At 41.9% G+C, this 16,045-nt stretch overlaps 1 protein-coding gene across 4 annotated transcripts in view; it reads left to right on the forward strand.

Annotated features, from left to right (window-relative positions):
- Window positions 1-16,045, forward strand: part of DEPTOR (DEP domain containing MTOR interacting protein) — a 141,820-nt gene that overhangs the window by 87,528 nt on the left and 38,247 nt on the right. For 3 of the 4 annotated variants that reach the window (XM_059995124.1, XM_059995126.1, XM_059995125.1), the window contains exons 5-8: window positions 3,150-3,335; window positions 5,320-5,454; window positions 9,390-9,460; window positions 11,493-11,597. In XM_059995124.1, the coding sequence (XP_059851107.1) occupies window positions 3,150-3,335; window positions 5,320-5,454; window positions 9,390-9,460; window positions 11,493-11,597 (497 nt within the window). The remainder of the gene's footprint in view (window positions 1-3,149; window positions 3,336-5,319; window positions 5,455-9,389; window positions 9,461-11,492; window positions 11,598-16,045) is intronic. The other variant, XM_059995127.1, reaches the window with a different exon arrangement.

Here is a 16,045-nt window from a genome sequence, read left to right on the forward strand (position 1 = left end):
TAGAACTATGCACATTAAGTGGGTGAATTATACTATAAGGACCACTCCTTTCTGAGACTGACCATATACCCAGTGGTTAATAGCCAAATGATTATTTGGGCATTAACATTATGTAGCATCTTATATTGGCAATGTGGGTTTACAGTGTTAAGCTCTATTTTTTGTTTTTGTTTTTAATTAATTTGTTTTTTTTGTCTGTGTCGGGTCTTAGTTGCGGCATGCGGGGTCTTCGTTGAGGTGCATGGCCTTCTTTCTAGTTGTGGCCCGCGGGCTCCAGGGCACGTGGGCTCTGTATCTGTGGCACACGGACTTAGTTGCCCGCGGTATGTGGGATCTTAGTTCCCTGACCAGGGATCGAACCCGTGCCCCCTGCATTGGAAGGTGGATTCGTTACCACTGGACCACCAGGGAAGTCCCTGTTAAGACTCTGTTGTTCCTAGTCTCCCAGTCCATTTATAAGACTTGTTGTTGTTGTTTGTTTCCTTTTTATTAACATACATATACTTAACCTACAATGAAATATACATATCTTAAATGTTTAGTTTGGTGCATTTTGACAATGTATATATTCATGTAAAAACAAGATATAGAACATTTTCATCACCCCAGAAAGTTTCCTCTTACTCCTTTCCAGTCAATCCTCTCCCCTTCCCCTTTCTGATTTCTATCATTATATGTGAATTTCCTCTATTCTTAAACCTCATGTAAATTAAGTCACTCAGTGTATGTTTTTTGTGTCTGGCTTTTCTCACTCAACTTAATGCTTTTGATATTAATCCACGTTGTTTTATGTGTCAGCAGCTCATTCCTTTTTATTGTCACGTAGTGTTTCATTGTATCTACAATTTACTTATCCATTCTCCTGTTGATGGACAGGTTGTCCCCAGTTTTTGGCTATTATGAATAAGACTGCAATGAACATTTTGGGCGATGTATGTTTTCATTTGTTGTGGGTGGATCCCTAAGAATTGTGGGGACATAGGGTAGATATCTGTATAACTTTATAAGATCTGTCAGACTATTCTCCAACCTGGTTTTACCATTTATATTCCTGCCTGCAAAATGAGAGTTCCAGTTGCTCCATATCCTCACCGACATTTGATGCTGTCATTCTTTTTATTTTAGTGATTCTAGTGGGTGTGAAGTGGCATCTCATTGTGATTTTAATTTGCATTTCCATATTAACTAATGAGGTTGAGCTTCTCACGTGCTCATTATATATATATTTTTGTAAAATCTATTCAATTGTTTTCAATTTTGGGGGGTTGGGACTTCAGCATGACGCTGGCCAGTTTGCAGGGTTCCTGGTTACTTCCCAGAGACAAAATGACCTAGGAACATGGCTTTTGGAGCTTGATGTCTTGCCTGTTTCACAACTCCACGATTAGAACTCAGAATATAAACTTGCGAATAGACCACAGTAGCTCCCCGAGATATAAATGGTAATGTAGAATTGGATGTAAATTTAGCCTGGTAGCCATACATTAGCAGTTTTATGTAACATTACTTCAGTGCTTTATGAGAACCTAAAGAAGCCCAGGAATTGTTTTTCAGAGAGGCAGTTGAGAGTAATAATTTGGAACTTGAACTCTGGAGTCAGATACTGTAGTTATATTTCTACCTCTGCCATTTACTGTGTCTTCTTTGGGTCTTACTCATATCTCTGGGCTTCAGTTTCTTCATCAAAAAATAAGGAAGAAAGTAACAGTAACTATACCCAAGGCTGTTGTTAAAATTAAAGGAATTAATACAAATGAAGCATTTAAAATAATGCTGAATTCATAGAATATGCTGTATGAAGGTTAGCTATTGTTATTATTGATTTTGAGTTGATGACCTGGCGTGATTAGGTGCTCAAAAGTGTAGATTTTCCTTGGGAAGTAACCAGCCTTTATCTGGATAGCCATTCATTCATTTAGCATCAATCTTAAACAGCTGCATAAAGTTTGATTCCATTTCTATAAAATTATCTAAGTGGTAACATTGCAGAGGTGGAGAACATACTAATGGTTGCCAGACATTAAGGATTGGAGTGGGAGGCTATCAGGGGTTAGCATGAGGGAGTCCCTTTGTCATGATGGAACAGTCCTGTGCTTTGAGTGTGGCGGTGGTTACAGAGATCAGTACATGTGATAAAATTGCCTAAAAATGCACACACACACACACACACACACACACACACACAAATGAGTGCACGTAAAAACTGGTGAAATCTGAATAAAGTCTATAGATTGTACTAATGTCAATGTCTTTGTCTGATATTGTACTTTAGTTATTTCTGTAAGATGAAACCACTGGGGGAATCTGGCTGAAGAGTACACGGGGACTCTCTACTATTTCTTGTTGCTGTTGATTTTTTCAGCAGCTTTGGTGAGATATAGTCCACATACCATACCATTCACTCATATTAAAGCATACCATTCGTTGGTTTTTAGTATATTCACAGATATATGCAATCATCACCACGGTCAATTTTAGACCATTTTTATCACCTCAAAAAGGAATCTCACACTTCAGTTAACATCCCCAACCCCCTAGATCCCCTCCAGCCCCTGGCAACCACCCAGTCTACTCTGTGTCTGCACATTTCCTTGTTCTGGATATTTCATATGAATGGAATATTCATATTCATATTTCATATTTCATATGAATGGAATCATATACTATGTGGTCTCTATATTATTTTGCAACTCTCTATAATTATCACAAGATAAAAAGTTTAAAAATGAATGGCCGTGCTGCTCTGGGACAAGCAGTGTGCTGGGCCCAGTGGACACATGACTAAATGAAGCCACGATCACTGCCCCAAAGAGCCTAGAGGTTAGTGGGAAAGACAGAGAAGTTGAGGGACAATGAGAGCGTGTGTGACAAGTGCTCAGATGGGGGTAAAGTAGGAGCCTGCACAATACCAGGAGGAGTGTAGCTTAGATTGGGGTGAGATCAGGCAGAGTTCCCCCAGAGGAATTGGTTAGCAGATTTTTAAAATGCATGACATGTGGAAAGAATCTGGGACCATGTGTGGACTGCAAGCTCCTGGGACATCTGTAGAACTAAACCCTTTCTCAAGACTTTTCCTCCTGTTGGCTGGAGTCTCCTGGCTACAGTGCTTAGTGGCCAGGCAGCCCTCATCTACTGTTTCTTCTCCCCAGTGTCCAACAAGCACCCGTTTGTGGACAGCAATCTTCTCTACCAGTTCAGAATGAACTTCCGGCGGAGGCGAAGACTGATGGAGCTGCTCAATGAAAAATCCCCCTCCTCCCAGGAAACTCATGACAGCCCCTTCTGCCTGAGGAAGCAGAGCCATGACAATCGGAAATCTACCAGTTTTATGTCAGGTATGTCAGTTCCCTTGTTTGTTTGATCATATAGATCTGTCTTCTGAGAAATAACATAGTTGTAACTCACCTTTGTGAAATTCTGTTCTTCAGAAAATTTGTATTTATTGATAACCAAAATTTTATTTATTTATTTATTACTCCCCCCAAAAGAAACCATACACACATACAACCAGATTGTTCCTGTGCAGCCAACATACATGCTAAGAACTCTGTTTTATAACACTATGTATTTGAATTATAGAAGACCACTCAAGCTCTCACTCCTACCTTATTTACTTTTTATTTACAAACAATCCTTACATATCGTTAATTATCCAGTTTTCTAAGTCACAGCATTGAGAAGCTGTATATTTTAAGGATGAATAAAGTCTTCTTAGGGCATATACAACTAAAAGGCAACCGATTATCAATCCATCACACAGAACAAATTAAAACAGTGAAAGGTAGACACGGGTGCTCAGAAGGCACAGCCTGGGACATTGTATGGTAGGTCAGACTGTCCCATATTGACAATTAACCTGGACAGAAATGCTGACTGATGTTCGCAAAGATAACCCCATTTAAACAAAATATAAAATAATCCCATTCACCCAGAAAAGGTTAACTTGGTGTGTCATTCTGTGTAAGTGGGTGAGGTGCTTAACAGGATGTCTTCAACTCCTCTGAAAACTTTGACATTGACTTGAGAAACTGATTGGCCTAAGGTTTGGAAGTTATGGGCTTCACCCGAAACCCAGAGCAAAATGAAAATGTGTCTTGGTTATGAATAGGAGCAGACCGTGAGAACACTTACAACTAGATGTATTGAGAACTTTCTGTGCCCTTGGCACAGATCCAAGCTTGGTTGCATACATTTTCTCGTTTAATTCTATTACTCTTCAAGGAAAGACTTTTCTTATCTCCATTGTACAGATGAAGAAACTGAGGCATGGAGAAGTTGAGTGGCTTACCCAAGGTCACACAGCTAGAAAGTGATGGACAGGGCTGGGTCTTGCACCAGTTCTGTCTTATCCCAGTGCTTATATTATACCGGCTCCTACCCAACCTTCTACATCCGAGGTTCCTCAGACACAGCTGGGATGGAGCAGAGAAGGAGCCAATAGCCACTCCAGGAAAGTAAACACTAGCCAAGGGTCAGGAGCCTAGGCCTGTGCTTAGATGCGCACCAGCTGTGTGTCCCTAAGGCTGCCGTCTCCTGCAGACGCAGAGGAACCGTTCACGTCTTCGCTGGTACTGAGGTTTGCCTGTTTTTCAGTGGGCCCCGTAGACGTGAACAAGTGATGATGATGAGAAGGATACAGTAACCATGGTCACCATAAAAGCCAGCCTTGATTTTATGCTTCCCATGTGCCAGGCACTGAGCAGAGCACTCTCCATGGTTTCTTTCATTGGATCATATGCCTTAAGGGCTCCCTTTCCCTCGTTGAGAGCCAGCCAACTCCATAGTGGAGAGAACGAGATCATATCACTGAAGCTGCTGCCTCACATACACCTTCAAAGCCTGAAGTTGTGCTCTGTGTTTTAATCTCCTTCTGTGGCTCTGGGTGATTAAAGATTTAATCTTCAACCAGGAGGCACTTATCATCACTGTTAACTCATTAAGCGTCTCGCCAGCACTTAATTTACATCCTCTCAGGGATGCTTAGCGTGGACTCGGTAGTTCTTAAAATAATATTTTATGTAACTGAGTACTTTTAAATATATAATCCACTCCTTGCACCAGTCCCATGAGATGGCATTCTGCCCACTTTACAGTTGGGGAAACTGTACGTTTAGAAAACCGGAGGGAATGGCCCCAGGCTGTGCTATTCGTCGGGCAGAGCTGCCACTCAAACCCTTGCTTTTCCGACGCCAAGGCCAGAGTGCTTTATCCCGGCACACGTGACCTGCCTCACTGTACCTGGCAGCTGAAAGCCGGCGTGCATGCTCTGGGGAGCCGAGACCATCACCGTCGGTGACTCTGTGTGTTCCCGGCCCACAGTCAGCCCCAGCAAGGAGGTCAAGATCGTGTCTGCCATGCGGAGAAGCAGCATGAGCAGCTGCGGCGGCAGCGGCTACTTCAGCGGCAGCCCCCCCGCCAGCGGCAGCCCCCCCGTGCTCTGCAACCCCAAGTCTGGTGAGTGGCTGACAAGCGGCCCCGTCTCTGACCGTGACTGTGGGGGACCTGGGCCTGTGTGCAGGCGGGGCTCCCCGGGAAGCGGATTCTCAGGCAGAGGGAGACTAGCGTGGGAGCATCTTGTTACATTGTGCTCTTGGGGGACAGCACCCCTTGGATGCAAGGGAAGGACGTGGGTTTGGGCCGAGGGAGAATTGGGCTGCAGTGCAGTCCCCGTGAAGGCTGCGGCTCACCCCAGGTGGAGCTCTGGAGTTGGGATGGTCTTTTAGAGTTGTCCCGATTTGGGGTGAGGTGGCCAGGCTTTTATACCCTCACCTTGATCAGTCATTGGATGTTGGCTGCCCCTGGGAGGAAGGCGTGACCTGGGGAAAGCGGCTGTCTTTGGAGAGAGAGTTCCAAGGACAGTTGAGAACACTGGCTGTCTGAGGGCTGTCTGCTGTTAGCAGTCCCAGCACTGGGAGGAAACACTCAGTCCTGAAGGAAGGTTTGAGCAGCAAACAGCAGGGGAGATAGCGCTGTCCCAGACTGCAACTGATGCAAAGATCTGTTGGGTCTCCGCACCCCTAAGGAAGAAGCTTGGATCTCTGCAAACCTAGCCATCCCTGCAGTGGACTGTTGGTGCCTTGTGGTTTCAAACTCTACTCACCAACCTCCATGGCTTTTACATTCCAGAAAAAAAACCTAGGCACAAAGATTGTTAATGAACTTGTACTTAGATCTAATCAGTTCTTCAAGCCCCACAGGAACCTGTAACCCATCGATACCACCACCTTCTCACTGTGCTCACCCACCTCCTTTCCAGGATTAGCTTGCCTGGTCCATCGTGATAACCATGGCCTTGAAAACACCTTCCACTCCATTTGTTTAGTGCCCTGTCTACCCTCAGTTCCATGTATCACCTTCAGGGAAGGCACTTTGTTCCTTTGTTCATGCCGTTTCCTTATTACCAGATGTTGGGGATACAAAGATGAGAGGTCATGACCCCATCCCTCAGTGAGCACATCATCTCTTTGAGGAAAAAAAAATGCACTCATGAGAATAAGGACAAATAGATGTTGTTAAAGGGCTTTGAGAGAAAATAGTCATCTAATGCTGTTGTCTAGGTGTTTTTCTTCATCTAACTTTTTCTTTTCTTCTTTTTTTGCTGTCTTCTGGAGGGTTAGCTCTAAGAATAAAGTTGTAACCTGCAAGTAAATGAAGAAATTTGCTTCCACACTGTCTCTGGCTGGAAAATCTTCCAGAACCCATATATTACCAGGTTTTTCAATTAATAGAGCACTGCTGATAAGGTAGAATGAGAAGAACTATATTGTTTGAAATAGCATGTTTGAAACCCTGGTAGAAATCTGATACGTCCAAGTTAGAATCAGAAGCTTCAATTTCAGGAAAGGGTTAGTTGTGCTAAAGCCATTTTACATGTTTTTGATGCTTTTACCAGAGTAGAAGGAGGAACAAAGTGTTAATTGCTTAAATTACACATTCATCTTCCCTGAGGTAGGTTTGCATTGTTTCCTCTTTCTCCTTAGCCCTCCACTCAAAGGGAAGAGATTACTGATATGCAGACAGAAAAGAAAGGTCAGGTTGCCTTTTTTGGGTCTCTAAGGACCAAAGCTGTCAGGACTTCATTGTGGTTCGTAAGTCCTACCTCTTACCTGTATTCTGACAAGCTTCTCTTTCACTCTAAGAGGGTTCCCAAGATGCAGGGAGCTCATCTGTGATTTTTTTTCTCTCAAGCAGGTAAGCAGGCTTCACAGTAAGGCATTTAAAATTAATCATTAGATATCCATCAGGATATATTTTTTAACACTCTATATAAATGCCCTAATTCAGATAAAGAAAGTGCTACAGAAAGTAACATGATCAGTATCATTGTGATGAGTAAATAAGTTCCCAAGGATATGAAAAGAGTAAGCTAGAAATAATTCCCTAGGTTTCAAAGTTTCTACATTTTTTAACATAAGAGAGAAAGTGTATTAAATGATCAGTATTGTTGCCAAATATTACAATATAGTGTGATTCAAAACCACAATGAGATATTACCTCATCCCTGTCAGAATGGCTATCGTCAAAAAGAACACATATAACAAATGCTGGAGAGGGTGTGGAGAAAAGGGAACCCTCTTGCACCGTTGACGGGAATGTAAATTGGTGTAGCCACTATGGGAAACAGTACGGAGGTTCCTTAAAAAAGAATTAAAAGTAGAACTACCATGTGATCCAGCAATTTCACTTCTGAGTATTTATCGAAAGGAAATGAAAACACTAATTTGAAAAGCTCTCTGTACCCCATGTTTATTGCAGCATTATTTATAATAGCCAAGACATGGAAACAACCTAAGTGCCCATCAATGGTTGAATGGATAAAGGAAATGTGGTACTTTTTTTGTATGTATATAAATACACACACACACACACACACACACACATACATATACACACGTACACAACGGAGTATTATTCAGCCATAAAAATGAAGGAAATCCTGCCATTTGCAACAAAATGAATGAACCTTGAGGGCATTGTGCTAAGTGAAGTAAGTCAGGCAAAGAACGACAAATGTCATATGATCTCACTTGTATGTGGAATCTAACAAAAAACTCATATATACAGAGAACAAATTGGTGACTGGCAGAGGGGGGTTGGTCGGTGGGCGGGGATTGGTGGTTGGGTGGACCAGATGGGTGAAAGGGGTCAAAAGGTACAAATTTCCAGTTTATAGGTAAGTCCTGGGGAATGTAATGTACAGCAAGGTGACTATGGTTAATGATACTGGGTTGTGTATTTGAAAGTTGCTAAGAGAGTAGATCTTAAAAGCTCTCATTTCAAGAAAAAGAAAAGTTTGTAGCCATGTGAGGTGATGATGTCAACTGGAGTAGTTGATCATTTCATAATATATGCACCATTCTGTTGTAACCTGAAACTAATATAATGTTATATGTCAATTATATCTCAATAAAAATAGGGAAAAAGTGTAATAAAAATAAATGGTCGATATTGTCAAATATCACAAGTACAGTGTGATTCCTACATCCACGTTCATAAACCCCAGAGGGGCTTGTGTGGGTAGGGGCCTGGAGGCAGTTGAGTGACAGGGAATAAAAAGGTCAGAATCCTCAACCATGGACCCCTTCTCTTTGCATTGGCAGGCGGACTCTCAACCACTGCGCCACCAGGGAAGCCCGAGTTTAAATCTTAATTCTACTTCCTGTTGACTCTGAGGCCTTGGACACAAGCTATTTAACTTTTCTCAGCTTCTGTTTCCTCCCGAATAGAATAGGGATAAGGATGAAATGAACCCATTAGTTCTTGTGATGATTAAATAATAGAATATATTTAAAGCGCCTAACATAGTACCTAGCACGTTAATTATGCAGAAGAGTTCCCCAGTGTTACGATTCAAGGCAAAAGGCAGTGCGTACCCGCAATCTGGGGTATTAATAAGGAAATCCGTGAGGCTTTGGTGAATGGGGCGTGTATGGTATGATGGGGGAGGGGTTTGTATGGAGTGGAAATGGTTATCAGATGGCCAGAGTCAGAATTCCTTTTTTTTTTTTTAACATCTTTAAGGATTTCTCGTAATTTTGACATGTTGAATGCACATCAAGGTCTAAGAGAAAGAAATTCAGGAACTAGAAAATGTGGTCTTTTCCTTTATAGAAAAATGTCAAGCCACTGCTTACCCCACCCCTGGCACTCTTGCTTCCCCTCCCCCTGCTCCCGTCTCTGCTTTCTGTAGCTCTGTAAGTTAGGTTTAGGGTTATTTATGTTTGCTAATATTTTCTGCCTCTGTGCGGCTAGAATATAAACTGGGAGGCAGGGATCTTTGCCACTTTTGGTCACTGATGTCACACATGAGGCATTAAGTAAATATCTGCTGAATGAAAGAACAGAGGGCTCAGAAGGGTCTGTACCTTGACACTGTGTCTGTCTTACAGTGTTAAAAAGACCCGTCACTTCTGAGGAACTCCTGACTCCCGGGGCTCCGTATGCGAGGAAGACATTCACGGTAGGCTCATCATTTGGTTTTTCTCCTGTGCTGCTCGTTTGTCTGGGCCATGTCAACATGGCAGTGTGTCCATATGTAGCTTAGGGACGGAATTGAAAAGCTTCTCCCAATTTCCCTTTTGTTTTGAGCATGATTATAATAGTAGACTTTCTTGACCTTTAGGCACTAAAATGTATTAGGACTTGATATAATTCATTATTAATACAGCATTTAAAATTCCTTTTGATGTGTCCTTAAAAAAAGATTTCCATTATGTACTTATTCTAATATATTGACAGATTCAAAGGCAGATGGTAGAACAAATAATGCTAATGATCCCTTCTGCATTATAGTTAATTCTAAAAATTATTTAAGACATGAGGGAAGTCTTAAGATAGAGAAAACGACGGCATAGATTGTTCTACCATAAGGAATGACGTTTTTGACAATGTTATCGTGCCTTGAGTTATACAAGCACCTGATTTGGGCGCACTGCATAACTGTGATCACCTCCTGACCACCTGCCCTTTCTTGGAGGTCCTTCAGCCTTCCTTCTACTCCTAGGGTCCCACTGGTATTCTTTTCTTTTCTTTTTTTTTGGCCGCACCCTGAGGCATGTGGAACTTCCCTGACTGGGGATCGGACCCATGCCTCCTGCAGTGGAAGTACGGCGTCTAAACCGCTGGACCACTAGGGGAGTCCCCCACTGGTCTTCTTCAAACAGAATCCACGTTCTCTGCTTGACATCACCTCACCCACTTCCTGTCAACTTGACTCTGTCTCTTTGTCTCCTCACATCTATATTGACGTCTTCTTTAAAATACTTGTCATCTTTCCTGTAGTCTTCTAATTTTTGTTTTAATACCTCAGGGTGGGGAAAAAGGTTTCCACACTCATTTGTGCTAGGAACATTTGTCGAGGACTACTTCACGTCCTGAGCACTAAGGAATTAAAACAGGATGGGTCCAGTCCTAGCCAGTCAATATGAAAAAAACACTGGTAATATGTCTGTATCAGGGAAAAGGTAAACTGGACATTTGGAAGTGCAATTAGGTATAATGAACTAAGAGCAGCAAACCCTAAAGCCAATGAAATACCTAATAAAGAACTTCTCAGACAAGCAAAAACTAATACGAGTTCATCGACACTAAAACCTGCCCTAAAAGTCTTTTTGAGAATGGTCACAAAAATTTCAGTTGCTTCCCTACTTTTCCTCAGTCTCCAGCATTCAAGAGACATTGGATTGTATTTTTTAGCTGTATTTCTTTTCGGTTTTAAATAGCAATGCCAGCATTGCTAGTAATTGACTGTGAATGGCTGTCGTCTCTATTTCAGTTGGGGTATGTATTAGAGACATGTCTGGGAGCTGCCCAGAGAATGTAACTGACAATTCTAATTATGATTCTATAAGGAAAGTCACCCTCCAGTTTCAAACAACTTTTGGACCAGAGTGAACTGGTCAACTGGAAGTGAACTGGACCAAAGTGAACTTTATGTACTTTTTCACTGTCTTTTCTTGGTACAGAAAATTGGGTTTCAAGAGAGCCAAGACTCTTCATGGTTTCCCCCATTAGTAATTTAAATGGTTACTTTAAACTTCAATGATTGTAAAGCAAATATACTCCAATAAAAAAAAAAGTTCAGTGACGTATCAAGAGCATCAGGAAAGAATCCTTTGGATGCAGGGGAAGAGAAACTGGATCTGAAGGGAAATTTCAACCATATTTTTAAGATCTTCAGACTTCCCATTTGAGTCTGATATTCAACGGCATAGCAGCCTAAGAAAGAGGCCATCTGCCAGTTATTGATTGAGTAGTGACCTCACAGAAGAAGCTTCTTTCTGCCAAACAGGTGTTTCATGACCATGTTTTCCGCACAGAGATATAAGCCTGTGTTTGTGATAGAAGAGTCCTGTTCCCCTGACAGGGTAGAGATGAAGTGGAGAAGAGGTATCTCATGGCATGCCTTTAGTCTTGGCTTTTCTCTGTCTTGGAAGGGCGGGCACACTGCCAGGGACCGTCTGCTGATGGCTAATTGTGGTTTTCCTCTCTAGATTGTTGGTGACGCAGTAGGCTGGGGCTTTGTGGTGCGAGGCAGTAAGCCATGCCACATCCAGGCCGTGGATCCCAGTGGCCCAGCAGCCGCTGCAGGAATGAAGGTACCTCCAGTACAGCAGTGTCTAAATACTTCACGCTTTATTTCATTGTTTGGTGCCATCTGTACTTTCTCTCCCTGCGTGTTTTGGTCCCATTTTTGTCATTTCCTTTTCGCTTTCTGAATGGGGGTGAAATGAAGCCGAGAGCGTATGAGGTAGCAACTAAAAGGATAAGTTTTTCTATCGCTTGGACTATTGCCTTCTTGGTCTCCAAACCTCCCTCGGTATTTTACATTTCTCTCCTGAACCAATACTGAATTTGAAAAAAAGTTTCTTTTTGCTTAAATCTTATACAGTTATTCTACTGCTTTTGTTCAAAGTATATACTTGTGGCGTTTAAGCAGCCAAGGCACAAGAAACAGTAAATAGTGAGGAAAAAGAGAACAAAAGTCGTGGAGTTTGGAAGAGGAGATCTGGATTCTTTTATTGGTTTTTACTACTTACTAGCTCTTTGAACAAGTTCTGTAACATCTCAGGGCCTGTTTCCTCCTCTCTGAAATGATAATCATATTTCATTCTGCTGTTTTATGCATTAAATATGTCGAAACACTGATAAAGTACAAAGAACTACACAAACATCAAGAAACTGAGTGAATTGTGTAAGATTTTTGAAAATAATTTTTACACATTTTTAGTATTAAAGTAATGAATATAGAGTCAAGAAAATTTGGAAAATACACACAGGCAGAAAAAAAATGATAACTGCCTATAATCTTTCCTAGCTTAGAGATAACCACTCTTTACATTTTTAAGCAGCTCTTTTGAAGTGTAATTGACATACATTGAAGTGTATCACTGTTAACATTTTGATTTATATTCTTCCAGACTTCTATGTATGTATATATTATATATATATATACATACATACACATGTAAGTATATATATATACATTGTTTTTATTTGTAAAGAAATATGGTATAAGAGGATATTGAGAGCACTGGTTTTCTGCTTCAAAACACCTTTATCTAGCACAGTTTTGTTCTGTCATCTGTAAAATATTTCACAGAGGGTATTTATCTCTTGATTATCTGGGACCATGGGAGGATGCAGAAGACTTGAAAGCCACAGATTATTCCCCTCTTTATTTCTTCAATACTTTCACCCTCTCCCCTCAGTCCTTTTCTTAGAGCAGTAAACCAGTGAAGCAATGGCATGGTTTGGATCTCCACAGCTCTGGTTTCCAGCACTTACCTTCTGGCAATGGTTTACCTACTAGAAAAGAGAGGTGGGCAGCCGAGACCAGCTCAAGGGAGCACAGAGCAGAGATTATGGCCAGTCCAGGTAACCGATGTTGGTAGGATTCAGGATTGACTCTGCCCCCTGATTTGAACACCTCCTTCACACAGGGAGGCACAGGCTTCCTGTGTCTTGTGCTCTGGGTAGGTTACAGAAGCCTCGTTGGCTAAGTCCATCTGTATTAGAGGCCCTTCCTGCATCCTCAGTATTGCAGTGGGCACAGCCCCAAAGAAACCCAGAGCAGGAAAGTTGACCAGGAGCATTTGTGTCTGCGCTGAGGCCGAATTTTTCATTTTCTAATGGAACTCTTGGCTGTGGGAAGAGTTTTATATTTTATTCCCACAGTAAAGTACCTCAGTATAAATTATTTCTGGCAGCGTGCTTTGGTTGTGAGCGTGCACTCACTCGCATGGGGCTTGAAGCATACTTCCTTTGGGGAAAACAATGGATTTACATTGCAGCTAAAGACGTTGTTTTGCTTAGCCAGGTGTCTTTCATTGATTCTAGTCCATCTTTATTGATTAACATGCATAACTGTTCTAGACATTGTCAGTTGATTTCTTAATTAACTTCTGAATGTACATACCCTGATAGATGGGTAACCTGATACACTTTTGTCAATTTCAGAAGCTAACACTTCATATGCTTTATATTCTTAGTTTCTCAGGGGGTTGTACAATGGTTTTCATATGTTATAGGGCAGTACAGCATTCAGTAGAACAGCGTTTCCAAAATTGTATTATACAGCTCTCTGGTCCAGCAAAATATCCTGTCCTGAGGTTCTGTGATCAAAACAGTTTTCAACTGCTGCACAGTTTATTCCCCTCTTGGAAATCTACAAAAAGCACATTAGCATACTAAAAATGCTGGGAAATCCATCTGGGGGAAAAAAAATCTGTTTAAATTATCTAACACAACATTTATCACTGAAATGAAATCTTAAAATATAGCCCTGTTCTAAAAACCTGCTTTTGATGAAATTCTGTATTAGAATGACTGTATTGAGATATTTTTGAATTGTACTATTGGTTAAATGAAAATGACAGGGAATAACATTCTCTTCCATGTAATCTACTTGTGTATGTTCATTTAAATCCATTACCTTGTTATGGAAAACACTGAATGAATTATTTCGTATATTTACCATATGTATTTGTTATAGAATAACTTATATAAAAAGCCCTTTGTATAACCCAGGGGTCCCCAACCCCCGGGCCGCAGACCGGTACTGGTCTGTGGCCTCTTAGGAACCGGGCCACACGGCAGGAGGTGAGCGGCGGGGTGAGTACGCAAAGCTTCATCTGCCGCTCCTCGCCGCTCCCCATCGCTAGTGTTAACACCCCCGCCCTGGTCCAGGGAAAAATTGTCTTCCACGAAACCAGTCCCTGGTGCCAAGAAGGTCAGGGACCGCTGGTATAACCCAATCCTGGAGGATTGTTACCACCAACCTGTCACATCGCTGCTGCTCTTGAACTGCAGGGCAGCGTGTCTGGTTGTGTGGAGCTCAGCTGGGGGGAAGGGGGTGCGCAGCGGGGGTGACCCGTACAAGAACCTGTCCTGGGGAAGGATCTGGTGACCTGGGCAGTGACCAACCTGCTTGGTCTGGGTGGTAGAAATTGCCCATCTGGTCAGAAGCCTCCTTTTAGCACCTCTGACTGGCAAGAGCTGACCCAGGACAGTGAAAAGTGTCCCACTTTGCTTTCCATGGCAGTGTCTACACAGAAGACCGGGCTCATGTCTCAGGTCTCAGCCCTCGTTTTCTCCTACTTTCCAATGTGACAAAGCTTTACATCTGGGCCTTTGTGACCTTTCCATCCAGCGGAATTTTTCTACTTTTACTGTGGCTGCTTAATTTCACTGCTTTCCTTGCCAAAACAGAAATCGTTTTGTAACTAGTTTCTGTATGTTTACCATTTCTCGCTTTTTAAAAAAATTTTTGAATTCTATTTTTTTAATTAATTAATTTATATATATATATTTCTTTCTGCAGTAGGCGGGCCCCTCACTGCCGTGGCCTCTCCCACTGCGGAGCACAGGCTCTGGATGCGCAAGCTCAGCGGCCATGGCTCACGGGCCCAGCCGCTCCGCGGCATCTGGGATCTTCCCAGACCGGGGCATGAACCCGCGTCCCCTGCATTGGCAGGTGGACTCTCAACCACTGTGCCACCAGGGAAGCCCCTATTTTATTTACTTTTTTATACAGCAGGTTCTTATTAGTTATCCATTTTATACATATTAGTGTATATATGTCAATCGCAGTCTCCCAATTCATCCCACCACCAACAGCCGCCCCCGCCACTTCCCCCCTTGGTGTCCATATGTTTGTTCTCTACATCTGTGTCTGTTTCTGCCCTGCAAAGTGTTTCATCTGTACCATTTTTCTAGGTTCCACATATATGTGTTAATATACTATATTTGTTTTTCTCTTTCTGACTTACTTCGCTCTGTATGACAGTCTCTAGATCCATCCACATCTCTACAAATGACCCAGTTTCATTCCTTTTTATGGCTGAGTAATATTCCATTATATATATGTACCACACCTTCTTTATCCATTCATCTGTCGATGGGCATTTAGGTTGCTTCCGTGACCTGGCTATTGTAAATAGTGTCTTTTTGAATTATGTAATGAACATTGGGGTGCATGTGTCTTTTTGAATTATGGTTTTCTCTGGGTATATGCCCAGTAGTGGGATTGCTGGGTTGTATGGTAATTCTATTTTTAGTTTTTTAAGGAACCTCCATACTGTTCTCCATAGTGGCTGTATCAATTTACATTCCCACCACCAGTGCAAGAGGGTTCCCTTTTCTCCACACCCTCTTCAGCATTTATTGTTTGTAGATTTTCTGATGATGCCCATTCTAACTGGTGTGAGGTGATACCTCATTGTGGTTTTGATTTGCATTTCTCTAATAATTAATGATGTTGAGCAGCTGTTCATGTGCCTCTTGGCCATTGGTATGTCTTCTTTGGAGAAATGTCTATTCAGGTCTTCTGCCCATTTTTTGTTTGTTTTTTAATATTGAGCTGCATGAGCTGTTTATATATTTTGGAGATTAATCCTTTGTCGGTTGATTCGTTTGCAAATATTTTCTCCCATTCTGAGCGTTGTGTTTTTGTCTTGTTTGCAGTTTCCTTTGCTTTGCAAAAGCTTTTAAGTTTCATTAGGTCCCATTTGTTTATTTTTGTTTTTATTTCCATTACTCTAGGAGG

The sequence above is a fragment of the Delphinus delphis genome, chromosome 17 (assembly GCF_949987515.2).
Source record: "Delphinus delphis chromosome 17, mDelDel1.2, whole genome shotgun sequence".
Classification (NCBI taxonomy): domain Eukaryota; kingdom Metazoa; phylum Chordata; class Mammalia; order Artiodactyla; family Delphinidae; genus Delphinus; species Delphinus delphis.